Genomic DNA, 15,241 nt, shown 5'->3' with positions numbered 1-15,241 from the left:
TATGCAGAGCCCTATGGGCATGGCTGAGCAATTTAAAGGCAGCCCTTTGGCGCATCGGAAGCCAATGAAGTTTCTTCAAACATTCCGATGCCGAGTCTAGCTTGCCTTTGCTGCAAATAAGTTTGGCCGCCGAATTCTGCAGTACATGTAGGCGAGAGAACAGATGTTCATTCATCCCTACAAACAGCGCATTGCCATAGTCCAAACGACTAACGAATAGGGCCTGTGTGACCGAACGTCTGCAGTCCAGAGGTATCCAGGGAAATAACCTAGCGAGAAGTTTTAGGATGGCGAAACCCTTGCCACAGAGGGATCGCACATGATCCTTCATGGACAAGGCATCATCCATGATGATCCCCAGGTTCCTGGCATGTTGTTTTGGAGTGGGGGCCAAACCCAATGAGGGTGGCCACCACGAGGCATCCCACACACGTTTGGCGTGTGTGGGATGTTGAACTAATAACTCGTTCCCCCGCAATGCACTGCTGATGACTTCACATACACAAGGGGTGCTGCATGTCCAAGCAGCTACATACATACACATATATGTATATGTGTATATATATATATATATATATATATATATATATATATATATATATATATATATATATATATATATATATATATATATATATATATATATATAACCGATATGCCTGTTTCACCAATCCAAGGTGAGAGAACATCAGGTAAGGACCTCTTTTCGTGACTTATTTACCAAAATCAAAACAGATGAGAAGAGGCAGCAACCATATTATCCAGTGAGATATATTTATTTCACAAAGATGAAATAAAAGACATGGTGTCGTCCATGACGCGTTTCACTCCCACACACACACACACCTATCTATATATACACACACACCTATCTATATATATCTCCATCTACCTATATAGATAGAGACACACACAGAAATATCCTTTGTGGAATAGAATGGTTTTTTAAATGTTGAACTGGAGAAGGAAAGCATACAGTGTCACCCTTAGGAGAGTGTGCGCATACAGAAGGGTTGGTGTATTTTGCTTATTTTTACATCAAGCCGTTCTATCCTCCTCCTCATGACCCCCAGCCTCACAAAATGGGACAGACTTACTTTTGCAAAGCAGCTTCCATACAGAGATTAAAAATAAAAGGTTAATTTTCCCCGGCTGCACCACTCTTGTAAAGGTCCTGCCTTCCAATTCAGAAAAGGCGCTAGAAGGGTGGATTTTTCACAGTAGTATGAGTGGATCTGGGGGTAAAGCTGGTGGCACGAGTCTTTCCAGGAGAATGTATCAAACTACCCTGATATTCACAGTGGTAGAAGTCTTGGTCGCCTTGAAAAGTGGTGGCTAGAAGGAAAAAAAGTTCTATTGTTCATGTCCACAAAATCACTTTTGCAAATTGCTTGCACAAAATAGAGAAACAGAAGCAGTTTCAGCCGGACTCAAAAAGATCAGTAGAACTTGTAGTCCAACCATGGCAGAAAAATACAAACAAAAGTAAAGATGTTGTAAACCGAAATCACCAATTGGTTGATGCATGTTACAGGAGTTTGCTTACTCTTAAAATTTAACATAGAACTAAATCTACATTTGTCGCTTACCTTTTAGGCTGTCAACACACTTGAACATTTAGTCAAAATGTTTTCAATCCACCTGAAACTAGGATCAAAAGAATTTCCTGCAGAATCTCCTCTCCTGGGAGATAAAACGTGTCCTGCTACTTACCAGATCTTTTTCCTGAAGTTCAATTTCCAATTCTTGTAGTCTTTGGCTCAGTTGCAGGTTTCTTTCTTTTTCTTTATTTATCTCCTCACACTGGGCTTCCAGTTCTTCGATCTGTAAGAATACGAAAATGGGAATATTTTGTTCCATCAGAAACAACAAATGATTATATGGAATAGAAAACAAACTGAGGTTTATTAATGCAAAGACATTACAGCAGTCACACCTAAAGAAGAAGTAAACCACTGCATGATGAAACTTCCACAATATAAACCATCTCAATCACAAGGTATACTGGTAGTGTACACTCCTTAACCCATGTGACTGCTTGAGACACATTCAGAATTCACAGAACAGTTCTAAGGCAAGGTTAAGTAGTCACTTATAACTTAGTTGTGCAAAAGCACCAATCTGCAGTCATAAAAGGCAGATCTGGGCACACAGGTTCTGGATCTGTAGGCATCTATGCCCACAGACATTTTACAGCCACAGAAGTTCAGCCACCATTGTAGATTTTGCACAGAAGAGATTTAGTTTTAGGAGTAGCAACATGGTTATTCATAGAAGCGGGGTGGCCTGAGGAAGGTAGTAAACCGCTCCAAAGTCAAAGTAAGTATCTATATGGGGCTGAAACATTCCCAGAAACTGTAGATATGTAGATATCCCACGCCAATATGTAGTTTATGTGGGTGGAAACCTGTGACTTGTGTAGATTCTCACATCTACTCAGGAATGTTTTAAATCACAAAAACTGAAATGGAATGGCTCTTTACTTTAATAAAGATTATCCATACCACTGTTTACGGACTTCATATTTACTAACCACCATTATACTACATGTCCTACTAGCACCAATATCCTTGATAATTCATATACAGCAAAAACGAATAGCACTATTCTTTGCACTACTACTACTAGCATTAATAATACTCGGATTACTTGTGATGCTAAATCAATGGCAACTACTATTGCTATTACCTCTATGACTACTTCAGGCTCTCTCTCTGAGCCCAGCCTAGTTTAAGTCACAGGCATGTCTGCCTTAATCTTAATTTGCGCGACTCTGCAAATTACCCACAATTTTATTTCAAAGATCACATTCACAGCCTATCCTTTAAAAGCCATAAGCTTTCGTCCTAACAATACCTAATCTCCTATAGCTCGTCTTTTAATGCCATCAACCAATGTATGAAATTTCCATACCTACTCTCCCATTAAATATCACACCTAATCACCTACTAATGTAATCTACTACACAGAAACTGGAGTAAAGGCATGGAATGGTTCCCGTAAGTTACAAGATTAATTCCAACAACCAACAATAACTATAAAAAAAACAACCCTAGGACCTGGAGCAGTGTCCTGTACAGCATAAAGCACAACAATGCCTCAGAGGTAGTAAGTGCTATATCATGCAATTGCAACACAATATATAACCTAAAATAAAACTAATATAACACAGCAGTCAGAGTCGGTAGCAGTTCATACAGGCTGCTTAATAAAGTAGATTTCTCAGAAGTTGAGCCCAGGTGCAGAAGACTTTGATGGCCATGCGACTTCCAACAGGAGGCAAGATCAATTCAAGCCCTTGGGGAAACTTTATAAAGCAGGACGCTGAGAGCAAAGTCCAGTCATCTCTTTCCCAGGCAAGTATCAGCAGAAAGCAGTACCTCGATAGAACCCCCGGACGCAGAAACTATACTGACCTTTAAGAAAAGTCCACCCGAGACCAACACGCACGTCCTGTAATTAAGAAACAGAACGGCGTGCCAAATGATCTCTTATAGACGGTTCTGCCAGAAGTAACACGAGGCACGAACAAGAAATACTGTCAGACTCCAGCACAGGAAGGAAAATACAAAAATCAGTTTGGACCATGTTTATCCGGAGCACTCTATATAAATTAATCCATTTGGAGACCTTTCATAAAATAAAAACAAGTACTGCCAGAGTCCAATACAGGAGGAATACACCAAGATTTTGCTCTGGTTAGTTTCATCCCGAGGCACTCAATAGAAGTAATTCTGATTCGAGACTTCTACAAAGAAGAGTTAACCCACACAGCACAGGCACATTTTTTTCAGATCTTGCAAAGTAGGACAAAAAAGAGGGAAGAATTTCCTTTATAAGTGAAAAAGTTTACTAATCCTGCATTGACAGAACATCTGTATGTCTTGAAAAAGATGGTGTGACAAGCAAAACCATCGAAACGCGTCGACGCACATTCAAGCACATTCCGAAATTCTGACACGTTTGTGGGAATACAAAGTATATAAATGAATGAAACAATATTGAAACTATAAGATACTGGATGTGCAATAAGAGTGGACAAGCTTTACGTCTTACAAACTTCTTCTGTCTGTTTTAATTGTGCAGGTCACAATTTATGTTTGTCAGGGCATTCCCTTTTTTTATTATGATTATTTTTATGTAATTTTTAATATGTACTTAATGTTGTTTTTATATTAATTGTAGAATTGGTGTTATATAGTACATGACATTATCTATGCAGTTTTTTTTAAATAAAATATGTTTTTAAGATTATAGGCTTGTGAGTTTGATACATTTTGCAAATGGTTACGATTGCATTTCACTGTTTAATCAAGGGGATTATACTTTTTTTCTGGCAGCAGAAAGCAGGCCAGCACAATAAAGCAAGCAGTAAAGTGGCAATTCCTCCTGACAGCACAGTAGCTCTTCTTCCTGGCAGAATGTCCTCAGTCCAGAAATATTCTGAGTATATGGTGTCAGAGGTCCAGTCTTTATACCCATTTTAGCCCTTGAAGTAGGAGGACTTCAAAGAAACATCTTTGTTTTGCACCAGACCCTGCCCTCTCTGGCCCTTGCTCCAGAAACACTACAGGGGGTATGTAGCTCTTTGTGTGACTGGCAAGGCCCTATACAGGTGCACGTGTCAACTCATTCCACCTCTCAAGGTCAGAAGACCCATCAGACTGGTGCTGCACCATCAGGATATGCAGGGCACACCTCGGCTCCATTTGTGTGCGACTGTCTAGCGTGAATTCACATAGCCCAACTGCCATCCAACCCAGAAGTGTATTCTAGGGACAGGCACAGAATTGTTAATGTAAGAATCTGCCAACTTTCTAAAAGGGTCCCTTTCAGACCTGCAATTTAAAAAAACAACTTCACTTAAAGATGTGTTTTTAAATTGCGAGTCCAGAGAAAACATACTCCAATTTTCTATCTGCTCCCAATTGGCAGATACACTTGTAAAGCGTTAGAAGGCAGCTCCAATGCTAACTTATGGGGGAGACGGGCCTTGCTGTAGTGAAAAAGGATTCAGCAGCTTTTCACAACCAAAACATGTAAAACTCAAAAGGACAGATACTACCTTTTAAATACACTGCACAATGCTCATGGGGTGACCTTGGATGTACCTTAAGGGTGCCTCATATGTAATAAAAGGGGAAGCTTTGGGCCTGGCAAGTGGGTGAGCTTGCCAGATCGACATGGCAGTTTAAAACTGCGCACACAGCCTATGCAGTGTCAGGCCAGAGGCATGTTTGAAGGGCTACTCAGGTGGGTGGCATAATCAGAGCTGCAGGCCCACTAGTAGCATTTTATTAATAGGCCCTGGTCACATGTAGTGCACTGAACTAGGGACTTGCCAGTAAATAAAATATGCCAATCATGGAGAAACCGAATGCCCTTACATGTTAAACCTAGTGCACATGCACTTTAGCACTTATCAGCAGTGGTAAAGTGCCCATAGTGCAAACACCAGCAACAACGATTTTCAGCACAGTCAGAAACAAAAAGACAGGGAAAACCACACCAAAATGCCAGATCTAACAAAAACCATAAACTGCATGCCTGTCTCTCACACTTTATCCATCACACTGTTAAGTGCTGCATCCCATAACATGATCACCGCGCCTCGGTGGTCCGCACACATAACATGGAAACACTTCAGGATCAATAGAAGGATAATAATCTTCCAACCAGACATTCTACATGGTGTAGTGTGCTAGCCATGTAGGTACGCACTTCAATGCCCTACATAGGGGTAGTAAGCACCATACAGATGTTGTAAGACTTCAGATAACACCAACACTCGTTCATCAAGTATTCATGCTATTATTTCTAATATTGCTGGGATTAAAACCAGGACGATTTTCACTGTTATTATCACTGGAACCTCTATTACGGCTTCTTTTTACAAGTATCTCTAGTAAACAAGTAGCGGTAAAACTATTGTGTATAGGACTAGTGATATAGCAACTACCTATATTAACACATATGTTGTGTTTGCTACCACTACTACTGGTATGCGTACTACATTTCTTACTCCTACTAAAACTACAGCCAGTACGTCTAAACTATCTGTCAATTTGGGGGCCCTCTTGTTTGCACCCCATATTTTTTACTCAAGATTTCACAAAGGATATTAAAAACTATCTCAGATTACGCACCTCAAAGTATAGAGTATTCTATAAAACTGATTTAATATAAAGTTTACACAGTCAGTTTTCCCTTGAATAGATGGCTCAGTACCTGCCTTTCAACCTGAAAGGGTTTTACTGCTGCCAGAAATACCTTGAAAAAGCTGCTAGCATTCCACATAATTAGACAAATGCATCAGATTGAATGTGTAGGTGGCCCACATTTCATACAATGAACACGTCCAGCTACAACCACAGATCGCTCTGTAATGAACTGCTGTGTTTACACAGTCTTTCTTTGGCAGATGTTTGATTCAGGGTCACTGGTTTTTTTGTGTAGCAACCATTATTGTCCGTGAGTTAGTTCAAAGTGGATACAAATATCTGAATATGTTTGGCCTGATTGTGTGACTGTGATACCAACTCATTTTTTAGCAAAAGTTTCAAATAGTATTAAAAAAAAAGCATTTAATCCTGTTATTGACCCTTCTTATCTCCTTGTCTATGAATCAAGGACAGTGTCGAAACTGGAAAAATGTAATATACTCGGGGGGTCCCATAAATTTTGGGTCAAGGCGTGGAAGAGGAAAGGAGATGGAGTCAAGAGTGGCTGAGTTTGAAAAGCAGGGTCTGACAACATATATTGAATTTTTATGAATTGGCAACAAAGGCAAGTATGACCGCAAATCTGTTCTAGCTTAATTAATTGGTCACAAAGGGGCTGCATTTTAAAATATCTTACATGGCTAGGACTGCTGCAGCTGAGAGCTTTGTGTTACCAGCAATATGGAGGGGATTAAAACAGCAGTAAGATTACTCTGGTGGTTAATGCAGTTCAGGGAGAGTACTACTGTTAGAAATGGGATTTCTGGTTGGATAGGGCACGTGCCTAAGCCGGTCAGAAACCACCACTCTAGTCAGGGCAAAGGAGTTACACACCGAAGATAACCCCTGCTCACCACCTTGGCAGCTTTGCATGAGCAGTCAGGCTTTTCCCAGAGGCAATGCGTAAAGCGTTTGCACAACACACTCAAAAAGCAGCAACACATTAGGCACACCATAAAAGGAACTCCATACAAGGCTATATCACAAATAGCCTTTGTATAATCATAAAGTAATTAGAATCATAATCACACAATATACACTGTGCCAATTGGCACTAGGCAATATTCACATGGGATTATGTAAATGTAAAAGTAGTTGAGCTTATATAGCGCACAGCTACCCGCAGTGGGTTTCCCGGCGCTTGCTTAGGGAACCCTTCCTGGTAATTCCCCTGTGAGATAGCAGGGTATCCACAAGGTGAAAGTCAGGCATCCCGCCGCGAGGGGCCGTTGTGGAGATTAAGCAAGCTATTGCCCAGAGTCGCAGAGTGTGAACCCGTAAGTCGAGGAGGCACCGGGGCGAGAATGATCGAGTCCGTGGAATTTTTAGCCCAAGACCCCGCCGAGGCAGGGAATTGAACCCTGGTCCAGGACCGATCTCAGCTTCCGGGTCTGCTGCCTCTAACCCCTGAGCCACACTTCTCCACAATTATTTATTATATACAAGACCAGGCCAATCGGGCCACGGTCAGAACCATCAGAATGCAGGAAGTAAATATAAAACACAACCAGTAACTACTGGTAGCATAATGACCTAAGCATTATCACATTAGGCATAAACCACATTAGCATAAACACATTACGCAATAGGCCTCACCAGCATAACCACATTATGCAATCCCATTAGGCCTAAACATCATAGCATGACATTAGGCATCAGCATAAATACATTATGCAACCTCACATTAGGCCTAAACACATTATGTCTAAACACTGGACATACGTCACATCACATTCCAGTAAAACAACCAGTCATGACTGGTAACATTGCATCTTGCCTGAACCGGGAAAACATAGTAGGCCTGAAAACTGGGCGTAAACACATTATGTCTGGATATGTAGTAACCAACCAGTAACTACTGGTACAGGTGCTCTCACCCCCCACACATGGGGTATCCACATCCTCATCACTTAAGACCACATATTATGCCCAAACATAAGAATCAGGTTAGACCCCGTAAACACAAATGCACCTTGGGCTACACCAACACGCAGACTGACCCCTGGCCACTGGGCCTTCCTCGGGGCCCTTTTGGGCTGTCCTCAGTGCCCTTCGTCCTCCAATGTCAATGGGGCTAGGGTGCAATTCACCCTTGTTCCTCTGTTACATCAGAAAATGCCCCCATTGGTGGAGGAACTTCCCTCAGTCCCTTTCCCTCCAGAAAAGGACAATGGGCAAAAGGCGGCCGCCTGCTACTTCGCGGTGCTGGGGCCTCCATGTAGAAAAGGGGTGGATTCGCCCCTCTGGTCAGGGTGCAGCTCCGGCTCTGGGAATCCAAATATGCCTGGGACCTCTCCCGGTCTTGTTTCCAGGGTCGTAGCACTCCCTGAAAGGCTACCAACAGGTAGCAAAATGCCCCGAGGACATGACAACTTGACCCGGTTCCACCCCACGTGAAAGCACTTCCACAATGGCCTGACTCACCCGTGCTCCAGCGAGTCAGGCTCCCAAGGGCGGTCTGGAGATCCCCCGGTGCCCAAAACTATGGTACTTCAGCCTCGTGTCCTCTCTTCGGCTGCACGAGGAGCCCGCGAGACTCCGTCTCTGTTGCTTGTCGCCCCGCGCACAATCAGGCTCTCAGGATGCCTGACTTCCGGTTCTGTGGTTTCACAGAGCAGCGCCTCCGTTGCTTCTGCTGCCTTCTCTGTATCAACCAGGTTTCTCCCACAGTCAGGCTCAGCCTTCTCCAGCGGTGGACTCAGTCCCCGGTTTGGGATGCCGACACACCTAAGGCCACACTTAGCAATCCCACGGGGCTCTCCTCTTTGCATGGGAGCCCCACCCACAACCAGGCTACAGCCTCTGCCTGGATTCCGGTCCCTTCTCATCTCGGCAGCGTTCTCATATAGTGCGGGGTAGGCTCCCGCCTTCAGTTAGCACAAATGCGGTGCAATGCGGGGTGGGCACCCGCTTCTTAAACAGGCATCCCTGCAGGGTGGGCTCCTGCGAAAGCACACCACAATGCGGGGTGGGCTCCCGCTCGATTCCTGCACCATGCTGGAGAATCCCCACGCTGGGATTCCCTTGGGTTGCTCTGGCAGCACAGCGCTGCCGAGCATGCACCCTCCGCTTCTCCTTGGCAATTAAAATATAGCGCTCATGAGGCGCTAAGTCTCCTGGGTTCCAGCGACAAAGCTGGGCCCAGGCAGGCCAGCACACAGGGCCCTCCAGCCGGGAGTCTGTCCCTAGTGGTGGTTCCTCCTGGGACCCAGCAGCAGAAGGTCCCTCCGAAGCACAGGACAAAAGCACAACCTTTTTATGGGATCACAGCCCCTATATTTATATCCCGTATACTCTTGGTCTGCCCTGGAACAGGGCTTGGGGGAACCAGCCTAAACTGGTTCTGTTTTTTTTTGGAGCACTCTGTTTACAGGGCTCCTCTTTCCCTTTGTCAGGTGGGGGCTCGGTGATCAGACACACCACAGGGGCGGAGCCATCATTGGACAGGCTAGGCATAGACCTATTCAGAGATCAGGGACTTCTCCTCCCACTACTTCAAATGCAGATGTCCCATTCAGACTACTGCTGACTCACTCTGCCCCTTCTGGAGCCACACACCTCACCAGCCCCTGTCACTCAAAAGTCAGACATGCAATTCACATCAGGCAGGTAGAAACATAGCACACAGAAATGCCAACTAACCGGCAATTAACCGGCTATCTGGAGTCTAGACAACTACTCCATGACTCACAGTCCGGATTCAGATCCGGCTACAGTACGGAGACCGTACTACTGGAGGTATCTGAGACCATTCATGAATGCGTGGTTGCAGGCGAGGAGGCCATGTTGGTGCTCCTCAACCTGTCCGCGGCTTTGGATACCGTCTCTCATGCCATTCTGTTAGATAGACTGCCATGTCTTGGGATACGGGATATCACTTTGGACTGGATTAGATCTTTTCTGAAGGGTAGAACTCAGCACGTCTTCCTCCGGCCTTTTGTTTCAGAGGAAAAACCTCATCTGCGGCATACCGCAGGGCTCTGCACTGAGCCTTCTCTTCTTTAATGTCTATCTCTCACCTCTGGCTGAGGCAGTGGAATCATGGGGGGGGTCAGAGTGATCTTTTATGCTGATGACACGCAGCTTGTGGTTTCATTTAGAGATCACTCTGACGGCGGCTTTGCCAACTTTAGACGCTGCCTTACCAACATCTCCTCTTGGATGACCCTCAAGCTTAACACGGATAAAAACGAGGTGCTATTCTTCAATCACGGTGCCCCACTTCCCTCCCCACTGTGGTGGCCTTCGGAGCTTAACCCGCCCCTGGTACCAGTTAAATCAGCTCGAAACCTGGGCTTTCAATTTGACAATGAACTATCATGTAAGACTCAAATTAATAAGGTCACCTCAGCATGCTTCGGTAAACTCTGTATAATTAGGAAAATTCTACCTTTTCTTCCCCTGGACTCGCACAGGACCGTCATTCACGCCCTGATCACTTCTCACCTGGATTATTCTAATAGCATGTATGCGGGAGCCCCAGTATATCTGATTAAATGGCTACAGATGGTGCAGAATGCCGCAGCTGGGCTGATATGCAATATCCCCTATCGCCATTCAATTACCCCGTATCTGATTAAACTGCACTGGCTGCCAGTTACCTATCGCATCCAATTTAAATCCTTGGTCCTGGCTTTCAGGGCTCTTAACGGCCTTGGCCTGGCCTATCTCAGATGCAGGCTAAAGCCTGTTCAGTCTGCCCGAACTCTCAGATCTAGTTATCTTTGCCTCCTCCACTCTCCCAATTTTTGCCACTCCAGAACGGGGGGAAGAGCCTTTGCTGTTGTGACTGCTAAACTGTGGAACAGCTTACCACTGTGTCTATGGCTGACCGCATCTGAATCTCTGTTCTGACGCAATCTGAAAACGTGGTTGTTTTCTAACCTCTAGCTGTGTTTGACATTTCTGATGCCTCTAGTCCGTAGCACCGGGACACCTCCGTTGGGGGTAGCCATGTGCTTTGTAAGCTCCTAAATAAATAAAATAAAAACTTCTAAAAGTGGCATTTCTAAAATAGTTATACTAAATCTGCGCACACCATTCCAAACATACCAAACTTGACCACGATGCTCCTCTCGTATCAGGAATTACCACTGAAACACTTATCAGGGAATACCCAATGCATTCCTATGGGAGAGCAGCCTCACAGTAGTGAGAATCGAAAATGGCTGTTTGTCACTACCAGGACATGTCATACACTTAAGGTACATATCCTACCTTTTCCCTACAATGCACCCTGCCCATGGGCTAGCGATGGCCTACCTTAGGGGTGAATGACATGCAGTAAAAGGGGTGTCACAGACATGGCACACACTTTAGGTGTCACATCACAGCGGCAGAAACACTGCGCGCACAGGCTCTGCAATGGCAGAGGCCTGAGACAGGTTTGAAAGGCTACTTTGGCGGGTGGCGCAATCAGCACTGCAAGCCCACCAGTAGCATTTAATTTACCAGCCCTGGGTATGTGAGATACCACTTTTCAAAGGACTGACAGGTAAATTAAATAGGCCAAAAGGTGTAGACCAATCTTACCATATTTACCACTGTGAGTAGCATGATCATGTATTACATTTAAGTAAAGCAGTGAAAATAAGTGGTGCCCAATACCACAACTGCGCTATCAAACCCATATTCATGGTAAACAACGTTTACCACATCTTTTTCCCCGCAGGGAATTACAACGCGGTCGTTAAAACAGCCGCATTGTGATTCCGCATACCATTACTCCGCAAGTCGGAACAACGACTTGCGGAGGGGGTGGGGGGAGGTGTTGGATTTAAAATCCAACACCTTCCCGATTGTCCACACAGACTGGAGTTGGAATAGTAAATTATACTATTCCAACATTCAGCGCACCCCTCCGCAAGTCGTTGTTCCGACTTGCGGAGTAATGGTATGCGGAATCACAATGCGGTCGCTGTATCGACCGCGTTGTGATTCCCTGCGGGGAAAAAGACACTGCGGGATAACATACATTCCATATTCATACATTAATTGCACAGAGCTAATGTCAAATTCAATGTTATTATCAAAGAACGGAAAAAGAACATGAGAAAAACAATGTCTACTGCCACAGAGGTAGCACCAGTGCCGTCTTAAAGCATGGGCACTCTGGGCAAATGCCCGGGGACCCTACGAGCATAGGGGCACCATGCAGACCAGAATTTAACACTCATTTTCTGTTAAACATTCCTATTCATGTGAGCGGTTGTGTGGGCAGGGCTCAGCATTGTATTGCCCGGGGAGCCTATAATGCTGTTAAGACGACCCTGGGGTGCACAATACAATGATTACACGGAAACAGTAATAATAAGTAAAGAGTCATCTTCAATGTGCTTTTACTTTAATGAATAACTTTAACCTCTTGCATTCTTGTTTTAAATCAATCACTTTGTTTAAAAAAAATACACAATAAAAATGCCAAAACATAAAACACATGGAGATTGCAATATGCTGTGATCCACAAGTGTTGAGGGGAGAGATATCATGATCAACTCAAGGTTTCACCTCACAAGAGTCAGTCCCTCTACATGCTCAATAGTGGTAATAAATAGGACATTCCATTCTGTGCAACCGCAGATGGATAGATCGGATGAGTGAATGCACTTGGACCGACTACCTTTTTCCAGCCCACCGAGGCCTAACTCCAAATGTCCCTGCTGACAGATGGGATCTGGACCACCCTGCATAAGGGAAGCATCCCCAGCAGGATGTGGGCACCACTGGCATGATGAGTCGTACCTTGCACACTGTGACCAAAGCAGAAGACTGAATGAAATCAGGGCTATGAGTGAAGTTTTAACTAACATCAGGTGCAATCCGGCACTGCATAAAACAAGCTGTGTAGAAATATGACCGGTCCGCAAATGTGGACATCTCTGAGAAAGCGTAAAGCACGTCATACAAGATTAGGTAAACTGAACAAAAGATGCATTTAAAAAAATAAATCAATTTACAAAATGAATACATGCTTATTTAAAACTATGCTTGCCTAGGATAATAATGCATTCTAATGCTTACCTTATTCCTGAGTTGATCATTTTCTTCTTTACACGTTAAAAATTGCTTTTTCCATTGCTCCACACTGGCAGAGGATTCCTGCAGTGCAGATGATAGTCTAGCGTTGCTTTCTCTTAAAGTTTGTAACTCCGTTTCCCATTTTTTCACATTCGAGGAGCTGTAAAAGGTAATTATTTAAAATTATTTTTGGGGGGGGGAACAACCCTCACATTAATTTTGGCACAAAACAAACTTTTTTCAGGAGTTATGTGAAAGTTCACTCCTGGCACAACATTACACAAGCATGCTCAATGCCAATGCCAACCGTTTTGCCATTTGTTTAATGAAAACGTTTATATCTAGTTTCATTAATACACCATATTGCCACTACAACAGGCAGAACGGAAAGCTTACATAACACAGACAGTAGGCACCGGTGTTAACAGGAGGAGACGCACAAGTTCCCAACACCCAGAACAGGAATAACACAGTTCGAGTGGGCGCCAGGGAAGCTGGCACTGTTTCTAACAATGGTACCACTCTTTCCACCCGCATTGGTAATATGACATTCCCTGAAGGAGGACCCCTAGGCATCCATTCCCTTGCCCAAAAACTGCCACTCTTGCACAGCACCCTTTCTTTCCCACACTTATCTTTGAACTCACCCCTCTTCTTACATGCAGGCTTACCAACCACACCATCACATTTCATATGTCCTTTCTCTAGCTCGCACAAGCTCCACTCAGCCCCATCTATTTTTTTTCTACGCACTGCATCTCTCTCCATCTTCTGACACCCGGATCTCTTCCTCGGTCACACAGCCAGTTCACTACTTACAGGCACATCACTCTCCTTATCCTGATACTTAGCTCAAAACGTCCTGTCCCACTTCCTTCTACTATCCTCCTGTCTCCCACACACTGTTACCAAGCTGCGATCTGCCTCGCTTTCACTGCATCTACTTACGCACACGTACCTTACATTAAACACACACACACACCCTACCTTCTAAAAATGCAACTTTCTTTCATAAACCTTTCCCATACATCCTCTTCCTCCTCCTTCTCCCTTTCTTTTTCTACGTTTCTTTTTCTCATCTCCTATTTCTCATATGCAATTTAACGATCTCCAACACAGACTTTCTAAGAATGGCTCTGTTTTATACGCTATATCCCTAGAGCAAGTGTTTAATGGTACATTTAAGAATGTGTATGTAAACACACAGTAAGGTGCACCAAATAATATCTAAAACAAATAATCAGAGATCAGGGGTTTCCAATTAATTAATATATTTTTTATTCTGTGTATTTCTTCAAAAACTCCAACGCGTTCCGTCCAACACACAAGACTTCTTCAGGGCATAAAGCAAAATGGACAGTTTCACCAATTGTGGTGTGGATAAATAAATCCGTCCAGAGTTCCAGGCAGATCACAGATCTGAAACGTGTGCTAGGAATAATATGCTCACAAGGTAAAACAAGGCATACAGTAGCTATAGCCAAAATATCTGTTAAAGGCGTATTGCAAAAGCTTCCAAATAGAAGAAACCGTGGGGTCAGTTCACCCCAAAGAACACCAGGATCAGTACCAAAGCAGCCGGCGTGACTATCCAATACTTGTTAGATAATCAGCAAGGGCGCTCTTAGTGAGCAGATTATTCTTCGGACCTTGCTGGGCCAAAGATCAAAGAAACAGCAAACATGCACCAGTTTGATTTGTAGGGGGTTTATACTTCAGACTCCACACCAGGCTACAAATGTGTCCCAATGCCCTGCTTAATATACATTTTGTAGAGGGACACCTGGCTGTGGGAATGACGCCAACAACCTCAAGAGGTAGATCAAACACAGTCAACTACTGCTGCTCAATCACCATGGTTGGAGGTATAAATTAAAAAGGTTCAAGTGAACCCACTGCTGTGATAGAGATCCTTCTAAACGGTAGCCTGGTCAGAGGACAACTGCTCATGCCCAGACATTTCAGGAACCACAGTGTCCTTTGTGACCCACATGATGTTGGCT

General features: G+C 44.0%; 1 protein-coding gene across 2 annotated transcripts in view; it reads right to left on the bottom strand.

Annotated features, from left to right (window-relative positions):
- HOMER2 (homer scaffold protein 2) overlaps positions 1-15,241 on the bottom strand; it is a 697,936-nt gene that overhangs the window by 222,943 nt on the left and 459,752 nt on the right. For both annotated transcript variants that reach the window (XM_078684745.1, XM_078684746.1), the window contains 2 exons: positions 13,242-13,398; positions 1,714-1,824 (listed from right to left, as the gene is read on the bottom strand). In XM_078684745.1, coding sequence (XP_078540871.1) covers positions 1,714-1,824; positions 13,242-13,398 — 268 coding nt within the window. The remainder of the gene's footprint in view (positions 1-1,713; positions 1,825-13,241; positions 13,399-15,241) is intronic.

The sequence above is a fragment of the Lissotriton helveticus genome, chromosome 3_2, assembly GCF_964261635.1.
Source record: "Lissotriton helveticus chromosome 3_2, aLisHel1.1, whole genome shotgun sequence".
In the NCBI taxonomy this organism is placed as follows: Eukaryota; Metazoa; Chordata; class Amphibia; order Caudata; family Salamandridae; genus Lissotriton; species Lissotriton helveticus.
Note: the sequence above shows the minus strand (reverse complement) of the source record. Positions and strands in the feature narration are given on the sequence as shown.